Raw genomic sequence first — 22,058 nt, 5'->3', positions numbered from 1 at the left:
TGGAGAGTTATCATCCACCCAACACTACATCCCTGGATTGATGAAACCATAACCGCTCAGAGAACAACAGAAAACATAAGAGCTACAACGATATGGAAACAACAGCAATACAACAACGAGAGTGCGCTCGATCGAGAACGGCAGTGAGTGCCGTAAATGTGTGTGGTGTTTTGTGTTGGCTTTCGTCAAGTGGATAAAAAAGGAAGAAAGGAGAGATAGATTGTAGAGTAGAAGAATAGATGTATAGTACCGTAGAATAGTCGTTGAGTGTAGTTCGTCTAAAATTCAAATTTGTATATGCTGTAAAAATAAATGTAAATAGTCCTGTAAAAGAAAATATATGTTGTTTCGTGCTGAATGTCGAGTGCGTGAAATTTAATTAATTGAATTGTGTGATTTATCGCACACCCAATACGAGTGTTCGTCCACCCACCGCCCGTTGGAATACGGCTTAATTGGAAGGATTCTACTATTTGGTACTAACACGGAGTTATTCTCGGTACTGTGGACCCGCCAAAATTACATTCTACGGAATTGGAGCGCGCTGACGAGGGCTGTCACCTTTGGAAAATTAAATTGTACGAGCCGATACACCGAAGATTGATCGACTCCGGATACCTGCTGTTAGAGAGGAGCATAACAAGAAAACATCGACACCACTACCACCCACAACGTCATATTCGAGGAGGACAGTAGCATAATACGACATATGAGATAAGAAGAGGAAGTGCAGCTAATATTTTGCCTGGGTGAGTGCATAGAGCAGTATATGTGCCGAAGCTAGGCAAGATTAATACACCATTTTAAATAAATATATCCTCTTCGACTCATTCCTACACACTGATCCCTGCGAGAATATTGGTATTTGGCTGTTGATTATTCACTGCTGTTGAGCATAATCAACTTATCGTTTGGAATTGGTGCGACTACTGTTTCTGAGGGTGAGTTGGAACGGTATATGTCCGCCGAAGTTAGTTTACGGAAAACTACATAGCATACCTCTCTTCTTCTCCCAACCCTTGGTCCTGTCGGAGCGTGAAGATCATTATTTCTTGTGACGATCAAGGATTCAACGTTGCGCTGTTGCATACCATAATTATTTTGTCATATTAAGGTAAACTACACTGGTATATGCCTAGCGGAGCTAGGACTTCGATCGATTACTACCAACACATTTCATCCCTTTTCACTAACGGTACCGATAACGTGAGATCAACATGCCGCCAATGATACCCGCTGCCAAGAAGGCTCCTTCGCTGAAGCTGCTCATAGCGAGGTTGAACGATGTCCAGGCTTCCTTCAACGACATCTGGCGTTTTGTGGAGGACTATGAGGAAACGTCAACGGTTACGGATGTTGACATCCGTTTAGAGAAAATTGATGAACTGTGGGAGAAGTTTTGTGACACTTTAGTTGAGATTAGGGCACATGAGGATTATCTCGCGGATGAGGAATCATACGATAAGGAACGACAGGAGTTCAGTGATAGATATTATCGAGCCAAATCATTCCTCGTAGACAAATCCAAAAGGTTGCAGGGTCCATTGGTACTAGAGCAGTCCGTCCGAACAAACGACTCAGTTGGTTTTGGTGCTGATCGTGTGCGTCTTCCTCAAATAAGTCTACCGTCGTTCAATGGGGATATAGATGAGTGGCTGAGTTTCCGTGACCTCTTCACTTCGCTCATCCATTATAAAACTGAGTTGCCAGCAGTGGAAAAGTTCCACTACCTCAAGGGATGTCTTCAGGGGGAACCGAAGAGCCTGATAGACCCGCTGAAAATTACGACGGCCAACTATCAGATCGCCTGGGAAATGTTGTTGAAGCGGTTTGACAATAGTAAACAGTTGCGGAAGCGTCAAGTTCAAGCACTGTTTCTTCTTCCAACATTGACTAGGGAATCGGTCAGCGAACTTCACACACTACTAGAGGGATTCGAGAGGGTCGTGAAAAATTTGGATCAAGTGGTAGAACCAGAGGACTACAAAGATCTATTGCTGGTTGATATACTCACAGCACGACTCGACCCAGTAACACGTAGGGGCTGGGAGGAATTCTCATCGACTAAGGAACAAGACACGCTGTCTGATTTAACGGATTTCATTCGGCGGCGTGTTCAAGTACTCGAATCTCTTCCCAGTAAATCGGTGGATTCCAGAGGACCACAACAGTATTCGAAACTAAGACCGGCGTCTACAAAGGCAAGTTACAGCATCGTGCAAGGTTCCGAAGCACGTTGTGTGGCATGTAAAGGAGATCATCCGTTATATCAGTGTCCAGTGTTTCAACGTCAAGAGGTAGCGGAAAGAGACGCATTATTGAGAACCCATTCGCTCTGCCGCAATTGCTTCAGGGTAGGACATCAGGCGAAGGATTGCAAATCAAGGTTTTCCTGTCGGACTTGCAAGGGTCGGCATCATACGTTGGTCTGCTTCAAGATCGATAGAGAAGGTTCCACGAAAGTTACGGTGGTCGCAAGGGGCAACCATCAGCAGCATAGCAAGGAAACGAGGTCATCGGCATCAAGTTCAACACAAACAGCAAACGTGTCAACTAAAGCGGTTTGTTCTGCGCAGCAGTACTCATCCCAGGTGTTACTGGCTACGGCTGTTGTCATATTGGTGGATGATAGCGGTCAGAGGTTCCCCGCCCGAGCATTATTGGACTCAGGGTCCAAAAGTAATTTTGTTTCCGAACGGTTGAGTCAGCGGATGAATGTCAACCGAGAAAGCGTGGACATATCGGTTCTTGGAATAGGACAAGCAGCGACTCAAGTCAAACACCGAATTCGAGCGATGGTACAGTCACGAGTTTCTGAATACTGCCGAGACATGGATTTCCTAGTTTTGTCGAAAGTCACGGTGAATCTTCCGACCTTGACGGTGAATACAAAGGGGTGGTCGATTCCAAAGGGCATTGAACTGGCCGATCCTGCATTCTTCCAATCCAAGGGTGTGGATATCGTTTTGGGTATAGAAGCTTTCTTCGAATTTTTTGGAACTGGTGGAGTGATTTCGTTGGGTGAGAGACTGCCAGCATTGAATGAGTCAGTCTTCGGCTGGGTAGTATGTGGAGGCTTGTCGGTACCAAGTCAATCCATTCAGGTCAACTGCAACATATCCGCTTCGGGAAGTTTGGAATCCTTGATTGCTAGATTTTGGGAATGTGAAGAGATTGGATCAACAAATCATTATTCACCGGAGGAAGTTCAATGTGAGGAACATTTTAATCGAACGGTAAAGCGTGAAATGGACGGTCGATATACAGTGGCTTTTCCCAAGGACGATGGCGTTCTGAGCAGACTAGGGAAATCCGAGGAAATCGCACTACGTCGACTTCAGGGAACGGAAAGAAGATTATCACGCGATTCCAACTTACGGGATCAGTATTTGGCTTTCATGCAGGAATATCTTCGACTCGGTCATATGCTTAAGGTTGAAAAAGTTTCTGGTGAGGTTCAACGGTGTTATTTGCCTCATCACCCGGTAGTCAAGGAAGCCAGTACTACCACAAAACTACGGGTGGTCTTCGATGCTTCGTGTAAAACCTCAACCGGAGTATCGTTGAATGATGGATTGCTGGTGGGGCCAGTGATCCAAGAAGACCTACGATCGATCATCATTCGGTGCCGCACGAAACAGATCATGCTCGTTGCCGATGTGGAAAAGATGTTCCGGCAAATCAACGTCTGTCCAAAGGATAAATCCCTGCAATCTATTTTGTGGCGTTTTTCTCCCGACGATGAGCCGGAGACCTACGAGTTGGGCACAGTAACGTACGGTACTAAGCCAGCACCATTTCTCGCTACTCGTACTCTCAAGCAGTTAGCCATGGATGATGGCAGTCGTTTTCCATTAGCAGCAAGGGCGGTGTGCGAGGATGTATACATGGACGACATCATCACCGGTACAGATGAAGTAATGTCAGCAATCGAGCTGAGGATTCAACTCGACAATATGATGAATTCCGGTGGCTTTCACCTCCGGAAGTGGGCGTCAAATCATCCGATGGTTTTGGAGGGAATCGCAGAAGATGCCTTAGCGATTCGAGACGTGGAGGGTATCAACTTGGACCCAGATCCGTCAGTGAAGACACTTGGCCTAACATGGATGACGAACACCGACACTTTCAGGTTCCAGTTCAACATTCCGATACTGGACACCAGCACAGGACTTTCCAAGCGAAAAATTCTATTAGTCATTGCCACGCTTTTCGATCCTCTTGGTCTCTTGGGTGCTGTCATAACCAGAGCCAAGATTATAATGCAATTATTGTGGATGTTAAAGGATGAGAACGACGAAAATTTGAACTGGGATCACCCAGTCCCTTCGACGGTGGGTGAGACCTGGCGATGTTATCACCGACAACTACCGCTATTGAACGAAATACGCATTGAACGCTGCGTGATCATACCCGATGCGATCCTCGTCGAGATACATTGTTTCTCAGATGCGTCCGAGAAGGCATATGGAGCATGTGTCTACATAAAGAGCATGGATTCGAGTTGAACTATTAGGGTCAGATTACTGTCGTCCAAATCAAGGATAGCTCCGATGAAAACCCAATCCATCCCGAGATTAGAGCTTTGTGGGGCACTTCTTGCGGTTTTACTGTTCGAGAAGATTCGTGATTCGACGAGAGTAGCAGCGCAAACGTTTTTCTGGACGGATTCGACGTGTGTCCTTCATTGGATAGCAGTTTCCCCATCCACTTGGAATGTTTTTGTCGCTAACAGGGTTTCGAAAATCCAAACGATATCAGTTGGCTGTCAGTGGAGACACGTGTCAGGAGCTGAGAATCCTGCGGACCTCATTTCCAGGGGTATATCTCCTGAGGACATCATTGGGAACAAGGTTTGGTGGCATGGACCAGCTTGGTTGGAGAAGGGCCCCGATTATTGGCCAACATTTCCAGAGAATTCTACGGTTGAAGAAGGTGAGGAAGAGAAGCGTCGTACAGTAGTAATCAACATTGCCTCTGGAATGATGGAATTCAACGATTGGTATTTTGGGAAGTTTGGATCGTTCATTGCATTAATCCGGTGTACAGCTTATTGGCTGAGGTTGATGAAACTGCTTCGTGAACCAATAAATACTCGTAAGGACACGAGATTTCTTTCCGCAATCGAGTTGAAAGAGGCAGAAAGGCTGCTATTATCAAGGGTGCAACAGGAATGTTTTCATCTAGAATGGATTTCATTGTCTAAAGGGGAAATGGTTCCCCGAAAATCTCCGCTTCGATGGTACAACCTATACATATCCGAGGACGGGTTGATAAGAGTTGGAAGACGACTGAAGCATTCAGCGGAATCCGAAGAAACGAAGCACCCAGTTGTTTTGCCAGCTAGGCATCATTTTACGCAAATCATTATAAGGTACTACCACGAGAAGCTGCTTCATGCAGGACCGCAACTACTATTAGGAGCTGTAAGACTCCGCTATTGGCCATTGGGCGGAAGGAATCTCGCTCGCTACATTGTGCATCACTGCCAGAGGTGTTTCCGAGCAAAGCCGTCTGCAATCCAACAATTTATGGGAGAGCTGTCATCAGCACGGGTCACCGTATCTCGTCCGTTCTCACGAACGGGCGTTGTCTACTTTGGACCACTTTACCTAAGGGTAGCCCCACGACGACCAGCAGTGAAGGCCTATGGTGCAATCTTCGTTTGCATGTGTACGAAGGCGGTACACTTAGAGCTTGTAAATGACCTATCTACCGACCGATTTCTGCAAGCATTGCGGAGATTCATCTCAAGAAGAGGAATGTGCACGGATCTTTACTCCGACAATGGCACTAATTTCGTCGGAGCTCGAAATAAACTACGAGAATTCCTGATTTTATTGAAAAATAGTAGTCACCATAGTCGAGTTTCGAAGGAATGTGCCAATCAAGGGATTCGATGGCATTTTAATCCCCCCAGTGCGCCCCACTTCGGATGTTTGTGGGAAGCCGCCGTACGATCTGCTAAAATCCACCTGCTTAAGGTTCTAGGCGAAAGTGTTGCGACTCCCGAGGATATGAGCACTCTACTCGTCCAAATAGAGGGGTGTCTCAATTCAAGGCCATTGACACAGATGTCTGAGGATCCAAACGACTTAGAGCCATTAACGCCTGCCCTCTTCTTGATCGGAACTTCTCTGCAGGCGATCCCGGAAGAAAATATAGAAGCAGTTCCCAGTAATCGTTTGAACAAAGGCAGTTGATTCAAAAACGTCTACAGGATTTGTGGAAGAGATGGCGCAGAGACTATTTGGCACAGCTGCAAGGGAGAATGAAGCGATGGAAACCACCTGTGTATATCGCAGTTGGCAAGCTGGTGATCATTCAGGATGACAACCAGCCCCCTATGCGTTGGAAAATGGGGAGGATTGTTGAGGTTCACCCGGGGGACGATGGAGTTGTGCGAGTTGTGACGCTCAAAACTTCTTCAGGTATAATGAAGCGTCCGGTGGAAAAACTGTGCATGTTACCAATTGAGGATCGTGATAATTAAACCCATAGCTTCGAATCCCATTGCACCCCACTCCCTTTCCTGTCGAAGAGGTTTTTTATTTCAGAAATTTCGGAAATTTCAGGGTGGGTGAGAATGTTGGAGAGTTATCATCCACCCAACACTACATCCCTGGATTGATGAAACCATAACCTCTCAGAGAACAACAGAAAACATAAGAGCTACAACGATATGGAAACAACAGCAATACAACAACGAGAGTGCGCTCGATCGAGAATGGCAGTGAGTGCCGTAAATGTGTGTGGTGTTTTGTTTTGGTTTTCGTCAAGTGGATAAAATAGGAAGAAAGGAGAGATAGATTGTAGAGTAGAAGAATAGATGTATAGTACCGTAGAATAGTCGTTGAGTGTAGTTCGTCTAAAATTCAAATTTGTATATGCTGTAAAAATAAATGTAAATAGTCCTGTAAAAGAAAATATATGTTGTTTCGTGCTGAATGTCGAGTGCGTGAAATTTAATTAATTGAATTGTGTGATTTATCGCACACCCAATACGAGTGTTCGTCCACCCACCGCCCGTTGGAATACGGCTTAATTGGAAGGATTCTGGGTGGAATTGAACACATTTCCTAAATCTACAGATAGCCTGAGTAGGCGATCTGGCGTAGTGGTAACATCCATGCCTCTCACGCTAAAGGTCACGAGTTCAATTCTCACTCCCGACATTCTTCCAAAAATGGAAGTAAAAGTGACGAACCAGCCAAATGAGTTGAAAGTCACTATAATACAGATATAAAAATATAGATAAAAAAAATATAGATAGCCTAACGGAATCCTACGTCAAATCGCGAAATTTGTTGAATTTTGAGCGCTTTTTGCTCAGTTATTTGCTGATGGATTTTTGAGCTGCTTGCATCAATCGTAAATCGATTCTCTAGCGTCTCTAATAATTCAATACAATGAAGAAAATGAATATAAAAACTAACCATCGAACAATTGAAAAATGTCAAGCATTATCTCCACGAAAATCCCGTGTTCTAAATTTGTCGAATGACTGAAGCAATCTGTGCTCTTCCAGTCGCTCATTTAATAAGTATACGGGACTGTGTAATGAATTATGCATTTGTTTTGATTTTCTTCTGCATAAATCCCACGTTTTGATTAGACCAATTTGCACTCCCCCAGTTCTATTCTCAGTCCCCTTTGGCATCTTTTATCGTGTACCATCCAACGACTAAACACCATCCTTCTGCCAACATCGCTCGTTTGTACCACTGGTGGAGTATACAAACAATACTCGACAATCAATCTAAACGTTCCTTTTCAAGGCCATCGAATTATTATCAAAAAGTTTAATAATGGAATCTTAGAAACATATCCAGATTCAATTTGCAATAATAGCTTAACGTAATTCTACGTCATATGCCGTCGTTTCTCCGATACAACCTTCTCGTATCTTTTTTTTTTGTGGTTTAGTTTTTAAATGTCTAAACGGAATGGTCATTTTACCGACGAATTGCTTTGTCTCACAGAAAGACGTAAAGATTATAAGACTAAGTACTGCATATCTGATTTATAAATGTTAGTGGTCTATAGCGGTATGTGCATTTTGTTAATTTATCGAAAAAAAAAGTTGGGAATCCACAATGAACCATTACAGGTAAATCTGATTTGGGAAAGCATATCCGAACACCGAATATTGCAATTCAATTGAAATGCTCTTCCAAATCCATGCTGAATTATGTGGTTTAAAAATCTGATTGCTCAGAAGATTTGGGCTGCAGAAGGAACTTTTGCGTTTCATACATCATTAAAAATTCGAAACCATGGATTGTTGCCGGCACTATTGTGCATGATGTTTGACGACTCGGAAACCTAAAAATCCCATTTTCTCGTACAAAACAGAAGCCAATACTCCACCGCATGATTCGTCCGAGGAACACATTAAAAAAATATATTTAAGTATTTTGGTCTCTTAAAGTGCAAATCACATACAGCGTGTTCTATTAGTTTATATCTCAAAAGAATGATGATGGTTTAGTCATAATCGTAGCTGTGTCCGTAGGTGTACTGATTTTCAACTCTGACCAGATGATATCCCTAATATCAAGTCAAACATAAACTTTAGCCTCCCTGGCCATTTTGACATATGACTGGTTCGCACCGGCTTGCGCGAGGGCGGTGTCGATATAGCAGTGAGATGTGGCTGGAAGTTTTCAAGAAGGCTGCAGTGCAGCCTACCTACTTGTCAAATGATGTTATATTTAAAAAATGATAGTTATATTTAATCACCCCTTGCAATGCCCAGAAGACATCAGTTATACACTAGATATTATGGGAGAGACAATACGTTGAATCCGAGAGCAAAATATCCAACCAGTTTCAAATGTAAGAAGTATTCCCGAAATTTATGATATAACAAGATGTTTTATAAGTGCCACTCATTTTTTAGAATTGACCTTCCAACTATTGGAGGGATCGAAGCTGTTGCTTGTCATGCAAACATCAGAGGCAAAGACCTCTGTATTGTCAGCTTGTATTGGCCTCCGAGAGCTGCGGTTAGCCGCAAACAACTTGATGACATGTGCTCACTCCTTCCTGAGCCACGATTGATCTTGGGAGACTTCAACTCTCACGGAACTGCCTGGGGGGAACAGTACGACGACAATCGTTCATTGTTGATATATGACCTTTGTAACAGCTTCAATATGACCATTTTGAACACTGGGGAAACAACACGTGTACCTAAACCTCCTGCTATCCCTAGTGCTCTTGACCTCTCGCTTTGCTCGAATTCACTATCGTTAAATTGCAAGTGGAATGTAATCCAGAACCCCAACGGTAGTGATCACTTGCCAATCAAAATTTCCATCACCATTGGGTCGAATTCTTCTGAATCTATAAACATGGCATATGACCTCACAAGACACATTGACTGGAAAAAATATGCGGACGCGATTGCTCTAGCCATCAATTCCAGAGATGGTTTACCTCCATTGGAGGAGTATAACTTCCTTTCTCGTTTGATATATGACAGCGCGGTGCGCGCTCAAACGAAACCCATCCCAGGTTCCACCATTCGCCGAAGGCCTCCCAATCCATGGTGGGATAGCCAATGTTCCAAGCTTTATGTAGAAAAATCGAATGCATTTAAAGCTTTTCGGAAACGTGGAACCCCTGAAAATTTTCAAATGTATTTAGCCCTTGAGAATCAGTTCAAAAATTTGATCAAAGGGAAAAAACGTGCTTATTGGCGAAATTTCGTGGGAGGTTTGTCACGAGAAACGTCAATGAAAAAATTATGGAAAGTGGCTCGAAACATGCGAAATCGCTCATCAACGAATGAAAGCGAAGAATATTCACATCGATGGATTTTTAATTTTGCACGGAAGGTTTGTCCTGATTCCGCTCCTGTGCAAAAAATTGTTCGAGACATACCACAAGATAGGTGCGATCTTGATTCCGAGTTTTCGATGGTAGAATTCTCTCTTGCTCTCCTTTCTTGTAACAATTCGGCTCCAGGATCGGATAGAATTAAGTTCAACTTGTTGAAAAACCTCCCTGGTGTGGCGAAACATCGCTTGTTGAATTTATTCAATCGGTTTCTGGAACATAATATTGTTCCAGATGATTGGAGACAAGTACGAGTTATAGCTATTCAAAAACCCGGAAAACCCGCGTCCGACTTCAATTCGTACCGCCCAATAGCAATGCTGTCTTGTATACGGAAATTGTTGGAGAAAATGATCTTGTTTCACCTTGATCGATGGGTTGAAACGAATGGCCTACTCTCAGATACACAATATGGGTTCCGCAGGGGCAAGGGGACGAATGATTGTCTTGCGTTGCTTTCTTCAGAAATTCAAATGGCTTACGCCGAAAAAAAACAAATGGCTTCAGTATTCTTGGACATAAAGGGGGCGTTTGATTCAGTTTCAATAGAGGTCCTGTCAGACAAATTACACTCTCGGGGTCTGCCGCCTCTATTGAATAATATGTTATATAACTTGCTTTGTGAGAAACATTTGAATTTTTCTCATGGAGATTCGAGTTGTCGTGTGAGTCGAGTGAGTCGGATCTCTTACATGGGCCTCCCCCAGGGCTCATGTTTAAGCCCCCTTTTGTACAACTTCTATGTAAGCGACATCGACAATTGCCTTACACAAAATTGCAACCTAAGACAACTTGCAGATGATGGAGTGGTGTCTATCGTAGGATCAAACGAATCCGACCTGCAAGAACCCTTACAAGATACTTTGAACAATTTTTCAACCTGGGCCATTGGGCTAGGGATCGAATTCTCCACGGAGAAAACAGAGATGGTGGTTTTTTCTAGGAAGCATAGACCAGCAAAACCAAAGCTTCAACTTTTGGGTAAACCGATCACTCATGCTATGTCATTCAAGTATCTTGGGGTCTGGTTCGACTCCAAATGTACTTGGGGGGCCCATATTAGGTATCTGAGTAAAAAATGTCAACAAAGAATAAACTTTCTCCGTACAATTACCGGCACCTGGTGGGGAGCCCATCCTGAAGATCTTATAATGTTGTATCGAACAACTATTCTCTCAGTGATGGAGTATGGCAGTTTCTGTTTTCAATCAGCTGCCAAAACACACCTCATTAAACTCGAGCGAATTCAGTATCTTTGTCTCCGTATCGCGTTGGGATGTATGCCCTCAACGCATACCATGAGTCTCGAGGTTTTGGCAGGCCTACTCCCACTAAAAGATCGCTTCAATTTATTATCTCTTCGGTTCTTCATCCGGTGTAAGGTCATGAACCCATTAGTGATCGGAAATTTTGAGCAGCTGATCGAGCTAAATTTTCACTCCGGATTCATGAGTTCATATCATGAATTCATCTCCATGCAGGTTGATCCTTCTTCGTATATTCCCAACCGTGTTTGTTTCCCTGACTACATCAATTCCTCTGTACATTTTGATCTGTTCATGAAGGAGAAAATCCATGAAATTCCAGATTATCTTCGATCGAGGATCGCTCCTACGATCTTCAAAGCAAAGTATGGGCGTGTCAATTGTGATAATATGTACTTTACTGATGGGTCCTCTATGAATGAGTCCATAGGATTTGGAGTGTTCAACGTATTTTTTAGCACCTCACACAGTCTTCAGTATCCTTGCTCAGTATATATTGCTGAATTGGCAGCAATACACTGGGCGCTGGACAGCGTCGCCTCACGACCTGTTGAACACTATTACATTGTAACGGATAGTCTGAGCTCTGTCGAAGCTATCCGTTCAGTGAGGCCGGAAAAGCACTCGCCGTACTTCCTTGAGAGAATACGAGAAATTTTGAGTGCTTTATCCAGACGCTGTTATGTCATTACCTTTGTCTGGGTCCCTTCACATTGCTCCATTTCGGGTAATGAGAGGGCTGACTCATTAGCAAAGGTAGGTGCAATTGAAGGCGATATTTATCAGCGTCAAATCGCCTTCAATGAATTTTATTCTTTAGTTCGTAAAAATACCATCGCTAACTGGCAACGCAAGTGGAACGAAGATGAATTGGGCCGGTGGTTCCACTCGATTATCCCTAAGGTTAGCCTCAAACCATGGTTCAAAAGTCTGGACTTGAGTCGGGACTTTATTCGGACCTTCTCCCGACTCATGTCCAATCACTGTTCTTTAGATGCGCTGCTTTTTCGTTTCAAGCTTGCCGACAGCAATCTCTGCGTTTGTGGCCATGGTTACCACGACATCGAACACGTTGTTTGGTCGTGCGAGCTATATTTTGTCGCCAGATCGAATTTAGAAAACTCCCTTCGGGCTCGAGGAAGGCAGCCCAATGTGCCGGTGAGAGATGTGTTGGCTCGGTTAGACCTTGATTACATGTCCCAAATATATGTTTTCCTTAAAGATATCGATCTTCGAGTGTGATTGTTCTTACATCCTTTCCCCCCCATTTTCTCCTCCTTTTCGTCCTTCGCGAGCTATCGGTTCCCTAACATTAGAATAAGTTAAATTGTTAATACATATTAGATGTGAGGATAGTTTAAGAATTCAGTGTGATGTGTGAGTATGAATGTGAAAGTGAGTGTGAGTGTGAGTGTGAACATGGTTACAATCTCCTTACATCCCATCCTTTTCCTAAAGAAAATGTGTCACCCTTCTAAACTCGAGTCGACCGCGAGTAATCGGTTTCCTATTTCATTAACCGTAGAATTAAGAAAACATGTTAATAGTAAAAGTATAGTTGAGAGTTTGGCTTCTTTAAACCTATGTAACTGAGCCTGTACAAATAAACGAATTATAAAAAAAAAAAAAAAAAAAGATGTTTTAGATTGAGGTAGATTGAGGAAAATCTTCCGGAGGCAAATAAAATATAATAAAAAAAATATTGAAATAATTTATTTTGCATAAAAATGAATTTCGGACGTTTTTTCGAGCTCCGAAAAAATTAACAAAGAATATTTTTACCATAGAACGGAAAAAATATTCAAAATTTTAATAGATACAAGCTGATGAAGTGAAGCTTCAAAACAAAAGTTGTACCATGGCGTACACGATCCCAGCCATTCTGGTTAACTTAGGGCAGTATTCTAGTCTGGAAATTGGAAAAAAATGAAATTTCGTTTTCTTCATATTTCTGATGTTCAGGCATTCAAGAATATCCCCAAGAAAGGACTTTTCGAAAATTCCATTATTGACCGAGTTATAGCCATATTAGTGATGTGATATTTAATATAATACGGTTATAACAAATAACTTCAAACGGGGTCTTCGTAGCCTAATTGGTTGCGTGTCCGCTACTAAGCGAACGATCATGAGCTCATAACTCAGGGCCCCTCAACTGACCATCTTTGTGTGTGATTGTAGCTACTACGTCCACGCAACAATCATCATGTGTCGGTAATCCCAATCCCTTACCGCTCACATTACGATCTGCTGCATCGGTAATTGGTGCTAATTCTAATACAACAATGGAAGCCTTGTATCAACAGTTCCGCTGTGAACAGTCCAACTGTGAACATTCGAACAATAGGAATATTCTAACGTCGAAAAGGCGGCATGTGCTGTGTATCGATAGAATTGGAATACTCGGCATGTGTTGTGTATCGATAGAATTTGAATACTCGGCATGTGTTGTGTATCGATAGAATTTGAATACTCTTAGGCCTAAACAGCTACTGTGTAATAGATAAAAACAAAAACCAAATGTTTATCGTTGATAGGAATCTTACGCCTAAAAATGGCTACAGTGTAATATACAACAATAGTTATCTTAAGATAAATATGTATACGAATAAATTCGGCTCTGTTACAGCTGAGTTGCTTAATGAGCCTAATAAACAGATGGGATAAAAAAAAATAACTTCAAACGCGTTTTTCTCGAAACTAGTTTTTTTTTAAATTGGCGTACACGATATCTCAAGTTCTACTGAACCAATTCATGTCGAATTTATATGAATACAATCTGCATGCATCTCTCTATCGTATGAACCACTAAAGAATGATATTTTTTTAGATTTACTGTTTCTAAAAAATCTGGAAACGTAAGAAAAAACGTTTCAAACCGCATTTTGTTTTAAACGGCCGCCATTTTGTCAAAAAATATGTTTTTGGCTTGTACGAGGTTCATGCGATAGCGGCATCTTTACTTGTTCCGAATCAGTTCGATTTTTTTTTGTTTACTCTTTGGCTATGTTCCCTAGCGGTGAAATTTAGCTGAAGCCAGGGAAAGTTCAAACATCAACCAATCGGCTTACTCATTACCCGAACCTCAATTGACATTGGAAGTTGAAACGTCATTCTAAAATATCTGATACGATGATCTGTTGTTCAAGGTGGATCAGCGACGTTTTAAAGGGATTCACATTAAAATAATATGATTTTTTTTTTTATCCAAAATATATATTTTTATTAAGGCTCATATGGCGTCAACCTGACGTCAGGTTGACGTCAGGCCGGGAGTTCAATATTTCGACAATGTTTGCCTTATAACTATGTTAGTAATATGTAACCGATTACTCGCGGTTGGCTCGAGGTTAGTATTACAAGTGTTTTCGTAATTGTGATGTTGCTGTCTTCAATGATCTGTACCTGTGCCCGACACGGGATACTTCCTATTGGGATGCAGCTGACCATTAATCAGCAACGCCCCCCTAGTCTGTACCCCATATCTAGCGTGGTGCGTCTTCTCGAGGAATCCAGGATAGAATGGTCACTAGCCGGCGCAATCATCAGCTCGTGTAGAGTTGTCATGAGCGGTACAACCTTTGGCATTTGTTGAATCATCAGTGGACTGCACAACCTTTGGCCCGTGTATCTGTAAAGAGTGTGTGTATGTATTGCCGCGACTAAGTAAAAGTTTATCGATCGGATAGGAGGGATACGAAACAGGGACACAACGAAGGAAACATCATTAAACGTTGACATCGGCGTTTCTGAGGAACAGGTATAGATGAAGCAGAAGATCAGGATCACGGCTACCTAAGATATCCCGGACGGGGATATCCGATTGTCTGCCTTTTGCTCTCAGTGCTCTAGAGAGCTGGGAGCGAGCAGCATGGAACCGGATACACGACCAGACAATATGCTCGATGTCGTGGTAGCCATCGCCACAATCACAAAGATTGTTTGCTGCGAGCCCAATGCGATAGAGATGCGCGTTTAGGTTGTAGTGATTGGACATAAGCCGAGATATCACGCGAATGAAATCACGACCGACATTCAATCCCTTAAACCAAGCTTTCGTCGAAACCTTAGGGATAATCGTGTGTAACCAACGACCGAACTCATCTTCACTCCACATGCGCTGCCAACTAACGAGTGTGTCCTGACGAGGAATGTGAAAAAATTCGTTATAAGCAATTTGCCTTTCAAAAAGTGTGCCTTCTGAAGCGCCCACCTTAGCTAGCGAGTCCGCTTTCTCATTCCCCGGAATCGAGCAATGAGAGGGAACCCATGCTAAGGTAATCTTGAATAATTTTTCGATCAAAACACTCAATAGATGTCTTATTCTTGTTAGGAAATAAGATGAGCGTTTATCAACTTTCATTGAGCGGATTGCCTCTATTGAGCTGAGACTGTCTGAAAAAATAAAATAATGGTCGATGGGCAATGTTTCAATGATCCCTAAAGCGTAGTATATCGCACCCAGTTCAGCGACATACACGGAACAAGGATCTTTGAGTTTGAAAGAGGCACTGGAATTTTCATTGAAGATGCCGAAGCCAGTGGACCCGTTTATGCATGAACCGTCAGTAAAGAACATTTTATCAGATCTAACTTTCCCATATTCTGCCGAAAATATCTCCGGAATATAATCGGAGCGTAGATGATCTGAGATTTGCATGGACAGATCAAAATTGACAGAGGAATTGCAAAAGTATGGGAAGCAAACTTGGTTGGAGATGCCCGGTGAAGGGTGCACTTCATGGGTAAGGTACTCATGGTATAAAGACATAAAACTTGACTGAGGAGTCAGTTGGAGTAGATTTTCGAAGTTATCAATCACCAATGGATTCATGATCTTGCAACGGATGAGAAATCTGTAGGATAATTCTGTGAACCGAAGAGTAAGCGGGGGTACTCCTGCCAAAACTTCGAGACTCATCGTATGTGTCGAATGCAAACACCCCATGGCTATACGCAAGCAACGATATTGTATTCTCTCCAGCTTGAGAATATGAATCCTGGCAGCTGATCGGAAGCAAAAACTGCCATATTCTAACACTGATAATATCGTTGTTTTGTACAACTGAATGAGGTCTCCTGGATGGGCGCCCCACCATGTTCCGGTTATTGTTTGGAGAAAATTGATTCTTTGCTGGCATTTCTGTTTCAAATACGCAATGTGTATTCCCCAGGTACATTTAGAGTCAAAATATACTCCAAGGTATTTGAAAAACATCGAGTGCCTGATCGCTTTGCCGGATAGGTGAAGCTGGAATTGGGCGGGTTCGTGCTTCCTAGAAAAAACGACCATTTCGGTTTTCTCCGTAGAGAATTCGATACCCAGCTTGAGAGCCCACGTGAACAGGTTGTTCAGGGTATCTTGCAAGGATTTTTGCAGAACGGCGGGATTAGTACCCGTGATGGAAATAACTCCATCGTCTGCAAGTTGTCTTAACGTGCAATCTCTAGTTAGACAATCATCTATATCATTGACGTAAAAACTGTACAAGAGGGGGCTTAGGCAGGAGCCTTGTGGCAGGCCCATAAAACTGTATCGAGAAGATTTCAAGCTGCCATGATTGAAAAACATGTGCTTTTCTGAGAGTAAATTGTACAGAAAATTATTCAGAATTGGCGAAAGTCCACGATTATGAAGTTTCTCTGAGAGAATTTCCATGGAAACTGAATCAAATGCCCCTTTGATATCGAGAAAAACGGAAGCCATTTGTTCTTTGCGAGCAAATGCGATTTGGATTTCAGAAGATAGCAGCGCGAGACAATCGTTCGTCCCTTTACCTCGGCGGAAGCCAAACTGCGTATTTGACAGCAAATTGTTCGTTTCAACCCACTTGTCCAAACGAAGTAGAATCATTTTCTCTAACAATTTACGAATACAGGATAACATTGCAATCGGCCTATACGAATTGTGATCGCAAGCCGGTTTGTTGGGTTTTCGTATGGCTATCACTCTCACTTGTCTCCAGTCATGCGGGACTATATTCAGCTCCAGAAACTTGTTGAACAAGTTCAGCAAACGCTGTTTTGCCAAGTCGGGAAGATTCTTCAATAAGTTGAATTTAATCTTGTCCGACCCCGGAGCTGAATTGTTACATGAGAGAAGGGCAATTGAGAATTCTACGGAACGGAATCGGGACAAACCTTTCTTGCAAATCTGAAAATCCAACGGTCAGAGTATTCCTCTCTTTCATTTGTATGGTTCCAGCCACGCATTCTCCTAGCCGTATTCCAAAGAGTGCTCATAGCTGTCTCCCTTGACAAACCATTGACGAACTTCCGCCAATATCCACGCTTTTTTGCTTTAATCAGACCTTTTAGTTTGGCTTCTAGAGCTTGGTACTTTCGAAACCATTCCACTAATCCAGTTTTCCTGAATTTTTTAAAAGCGGATGATTTTTCAAGGTAGACCTTTGAACACTCCTTGTCCCACCAAAGTGATGGAGGACGACGTCGGAAAGTGGTAGCAGGAACACGTTTCTTTTGAGCTTGAAGTGCGCTTTCGTAAATCAAACTCGATATAAAGTTATACTCTTCGAGTGGAGGAAGTTCATGCATTGAAACAAGTGCTTCAGATATTATTTCTGCAAATTTTCTCCAGTCAATATTTTTCGTGAGGTCATACGCAATATCGACTGACTCACGAGAACCTGATTCATTGGCGATCGATAAAATTATTGGCAGGTGATCACTACCGTGGGGATCTTGGATTACCTTCCACGTGCAATCCAGGGATAATGAAGTAGAGCAAAGTGATATGTCTAGCATACTTGCCCGTGCAGGAGGGTTGGCTATCCTAGTTGCTTCCCCTGTATTTAAAACTGTCATGTTGAAGTTGTCGCACAGATCATAAATCAACGTGGCACGGCTGTCATCATAGTGTGACCCCCATGCTGTTCCATGGGAGTTGAGGTCACCTAAGATTAGCCGCGGCTCCGGCAATGCCGCGATGATATCAAAAAACTGAAGGCGGCCGACCATGGTTCTTGGAGGAATATATATCGAGGCAATGCAGAAGTCTTTGCCATTGATTTGTGTCTGGCAAGCGACAACTTCAATGCCTGTCATCGACGGGAGAGTGACTCTATAGAAGGAGTGACATTTTTTGATCCCCAATAGTAGGCCACCAAACGAGTCATTTCGATCGAGGCGGATAATGTTGAAATCGTGGAAATTCAGCTCGTCGGCTGAAGAAAGCCATGTTTCACAGAGGGAAAATAAAGGGTGTGTCACATCAAATTGCATCACGGAAAAAAGACTGTAGAAATTCGCCCAGTAGACCGATCCTTTTGAAAATTTTAGACAGTAAAATAAAAACTATTAAACAACTTTTGGCATTTTCTTTTTATTCAGACTTCGAGCCCAATCCCGTATGCTCGCACCTTCCTCTTTACCCCGTCCATAAGGTTCTGTACAACGTCAGGTTGTAGTTTTTTTTTAACAGAAATCCATTTTCTCTTGAAGTCCGCCTCCGATTTGACAACTTTTGGGTTCTTCCGAAGGGCCTGCTCCATAATCGCCCAATATTTCTCTATTGGGCGAAGCTCCGGCGCGTTGGGCGGGTTCATTTCCTTTGGCACGAAGGTGACCCCGTTGGCTTCGTACCACTCCAACACGTCCTTTGAATAGTGCCACGAAGCGAGATCCGGCCAGAAGATGGTTAGGCCCTCGTGCTGCTTCAATAGTGGTAGTAAACGCTTCTGTAGGCACTCCTTAAGGTAAACCTGCCTGTTTACCGTGCCGGTCATCACGAAGGGGGCGCTCCGCTTTCCGCGAGAGCAGATCGCTTGCCACACCATGTACTTTTTGGCAAACTTGGATAGTTTCTGCTTGCGAATCTCCTCCGGAACGCTGAATTTGTCCTCTGCGGAGAAGAACAACAGGCCCGGCAGCTGACGAATGTCCGCTTTGACGTAGGTTTCGTCGTCTATTACCAGGCAATGCGGCTTCGTCAGCATTTCGGTGTACAGCTTCCGGGCTCGCGTCTTCCCCACCATGTTTTGCCTTTCGTCGCGGTTAGGAGCCTTCTGAACCTTGTATGTACGCAGGCCCTCCCGCTGCTTGGTCCGCTGGACGAATGAACTTGACAAATTCAGCTTATTGGCGACATCCCGGACCGAACTTCTCGGATCACGTCTAAACTGCTTAACTACGCGCTTGTGATCTGTGATGTTCTCACAATCGGAAGCAAACATAATACTATGCTTTTAAGAGGGTCATTTATATTTAGAGCATTTAAAATGTTGTCCACCAGGTCAGAAAGCGCAAGCAAACCAGATTGTGGCTGTTGCCTCGACCGCGAAAATGGAACAGACGGGGTGGGTGCTGTTCCGGGCAGTACTGAGGACCCCTGGTGCGTAGAAGAACCGCTTAAACCAGGAGGTACTTGCTTCGGTTTATTCTCAGCACGTTCAATTCGAGTTTTCATTCCAACTTGGGAAGTTTCGGACGTCTTTCTGGGGAGTGAAGGAAAAGAAGTAATTTTTCTAACAACATTTTTTCTGGACATTTGTTGCATTTCATTACCCGGGGTACAAACAACCGAACAGGTAAACGAAGTACACCTATTGCAACGTAGTTAGGAAGGGCGGAACCCTCGAATGTCACACGAAAAGAGTTTGTCCGATTGAGAACCCTTTTGTCATTTTTTTGTGACACAGATTTCAGTCGATCGCATGCAAGAATCTTCACAGCTTTTAGTGAAGAGTTCTTGAAGCGACCGACACCATCGATAATCTCTTTTCGAGTCAAACCCTTTTTGGTTATTACGCCGTCTATTTCGACGTTGCAACAGGGCACGTATACGCGATACTCAATCGCAAAGAGGTCGCAGCGCGTGATTTCGTTCGCTTGGGTCCTGCTTGAGACGACAACTCGTAGTTTGTCTGGCCCCATCCGTGTAATCTCGGTAACTTCGGAAAACTTCTGAGTAAGTTCCTTCGAGATACGAATGAGATTGAGAGGTTTAGATTTTCGTCTAAAGTATACAATTAATGGGCCTTTGGAGCCTCTAGGGTATTCTTTTGGACGAAAATCCTGTTTTTCTTCAATGTCCTCATCTTCGGAACTTCCAACTTCATATACAGAAGTTTCTTCCTCAATTTCTGCTTCATCTTCCTGCTCTTCAGGAGGAGGATCGGTATCGAAAATATTCAATGGCGTCGATGGGGGATCCTTCCCGCCCTCAGCCATATCAAAAAAAATCGGTCAACTGTTCGATATGAACAGAATATAATGATAATCAAAATAAATAAATAAGTGAAAAAATATTTTTTATAAGGTTATGATGCGAATATTAAATTCAATTTATTTTATGTTAAATAAAATGATAAAATGAAAAAAAATCCAATAAAAGTTCAACGGTATATAAGAAATAATGATCACCCCTAATGCCAACGTTTGCCGATTTGGTTAACACAAAGTTGAACAATGGTGTAAATCGTGCACAGAAGGTAGAAGGAATGATAGGGAAACAAAAGAAAAATAAATTTCTACTTGCCGCGGCTGTGTGACGTGTGTGATGAATGTGTCTGATTTGGATCCTCAGCGCGCACCATTTTAAACTTCGCTCCACTCGCAAGCGCAACCGGTGAAAAAGAACACTATTATTCGATGTGAAAAAAACACCTTTGTTGGATCGATTAAAAACTTATCCGATCTGCTTGCGAGTTGTCGAACCAATGAATCATTGAAGTAATGATATCATTGAAGTAATCCAAGTAAAGATTGGACCAATGTTATGAACACGAAAAACTGTAAAAATTAAAAAAGCTGCCATTAAGCCAATTATTTTTTTCAAAATTTCACTAACTCAAGCTAATAGTGTATAGAAGTACCACAGTACCGTTTTGTCTCATATTCCGAAAACTTTTTTTCTGAATGTGAATTTACTGAACTTTTATGTTATAAATAATTGAATGATGGAAACCCTGACAATCCTTGGGGTGTAGGCTTCATTTTAACACCATTTACAGGTATCGATACAGCCTATAATTTATAATAATAAGCATTTGCGAAAAAGTGACAGTCAAAACCAATACTTAGTCGCGGCAATACATACACACACTCTTTACAGACACACGGGCCAAAGGTTGTGCAGTCCACTGATCATTCAACAAGAGCCAAAGGTTGTACCACTCATGACAACTCTAAACGAACTGATGATTTCGCCGGCTAGTGACCATTCTATCCTGGATTCCTCGAGTCGAGAAAGACGCACCACGCTAGATATGAGGTACAGACTAGGGGGGCGTTGCTGATTAATGGTCAGCTGCATCCCAATAGGAAGTATCCCGTGTCGGGCACACGTACAGAGCATTGGAGACAGCAACATCCGAATTACGAAAACACTTGTAATACTGACCTCGAGCCAACCGCGAGTAATCGGTTACATATTACTAACATAGATAATAAGAAAAATTGTATTGAACTCCCGGCCCCGTGAGGCTAACGCCTTTTTTGACAGCCTAATATAACATTCTTCTGTAGTTCAAAAGTTATGATTTTTTTTCTTAATTGTATTTTCGCTGTTCGGAATTCGAGACAAAAGTGTTCGGAATATGAGTCAGTGACTAATATGGTGTTCGTAAAAAAAATTGTACCATCGAAAATTAAAAAAAATATCCTACCAATATGAAGACCTACTGGCTGGCTCCCATCTCGGAAACATGGAAAACCAAAACAGACCCTCGTGGTTTACTCGAAAATCGTAAATTCGCTTTTCCTTTCGACAATTATCTCAATAAACTTAATGATTCACTAGATTCCTACATAGAAAAAAACCATGGTGACATTGATCTCTTGATCTGTCAAATTTGGGTCCATTCAACAGTAAAGCTTTCAGAACTTCGTCCGAAGTCATGGTACGTTTATGACAAGGTAACCTGGACTCGAAGTATGTAGGACACGATTCACTTATACAATCTCAACTATGACATCTTAGCTTTGACGAAA

General features: G+C 42.7%; 2 protein-coding genes across 2 annotated transcripts; both read left to right on the top strand.

The window, feature by feature from the left end:
* The first annotated feature begins 1,217 nt into the window (after positions 1-1,217).
* On the top strand, positions 1,218-4,508 carry LOC129761322 (uncharacterized). Its single transcript, XM_055759041.1, has one exon. It carries the CDS (start codon positions 1,218-1,220, stop codon positions 4,506-4,508), a length of 3,291 nt encoding a protein of 1,096 aa, XP_055615016.1.
* Positions 4,509-5,213: 705 nt separating this feature from the next.
* LOC129761321 (uncharacterized) lies at positions 5,214-6,203 on the top strand. Its single transcript, XM_055759040.1, has one exon. The coding sequence runs from the start codon at positions 5,214-5,216 to the stop codon at positions 6,201-6,203; it is 990 nt and encodes a 329-aa protein (XP_055615015.1).
* The last annotated feature ends 15,855 nt before the right edge of the window (positions 6,204-22,058 follow it).

This window comes from Toxorhynchites rutilus, chromosome 1 (assembly GCF_029784135.1).
Source record: "Toxorhynchites rutilus septentrionalis strain SRP chromosome 1, ASM2978413v1, whole genome shotgun sequence".
NCBI classification, from domain to species: domain Eukaryota; kingdom Metazoa; phylum Arthropoda; class Insecta; order Diptera; family Culicidae; genus Toxorhynchites; species Toxorhynchites rutilus.
This window is presented reverse-complemented; position numbering and strand designations above follow the sequence as displayed.

What these genes read in the sequence shown, in the direction of transcription:
- LOC129761322 (XM_055759041.1), top strand. Translation starts at nt 1,218, where the DNA reads ATGCCGCCAATGATACCCGCTGCCAAGAAGGCTCCTTCGCTGAAGCTG.
- LOC129761321 (XM_055759040.1), top strand. Translation starts at nt 5,214, where the DNA reads ATGGTTCCCCGAAAATCTCCGCTTCGATGGTACAACCTATACATATCC.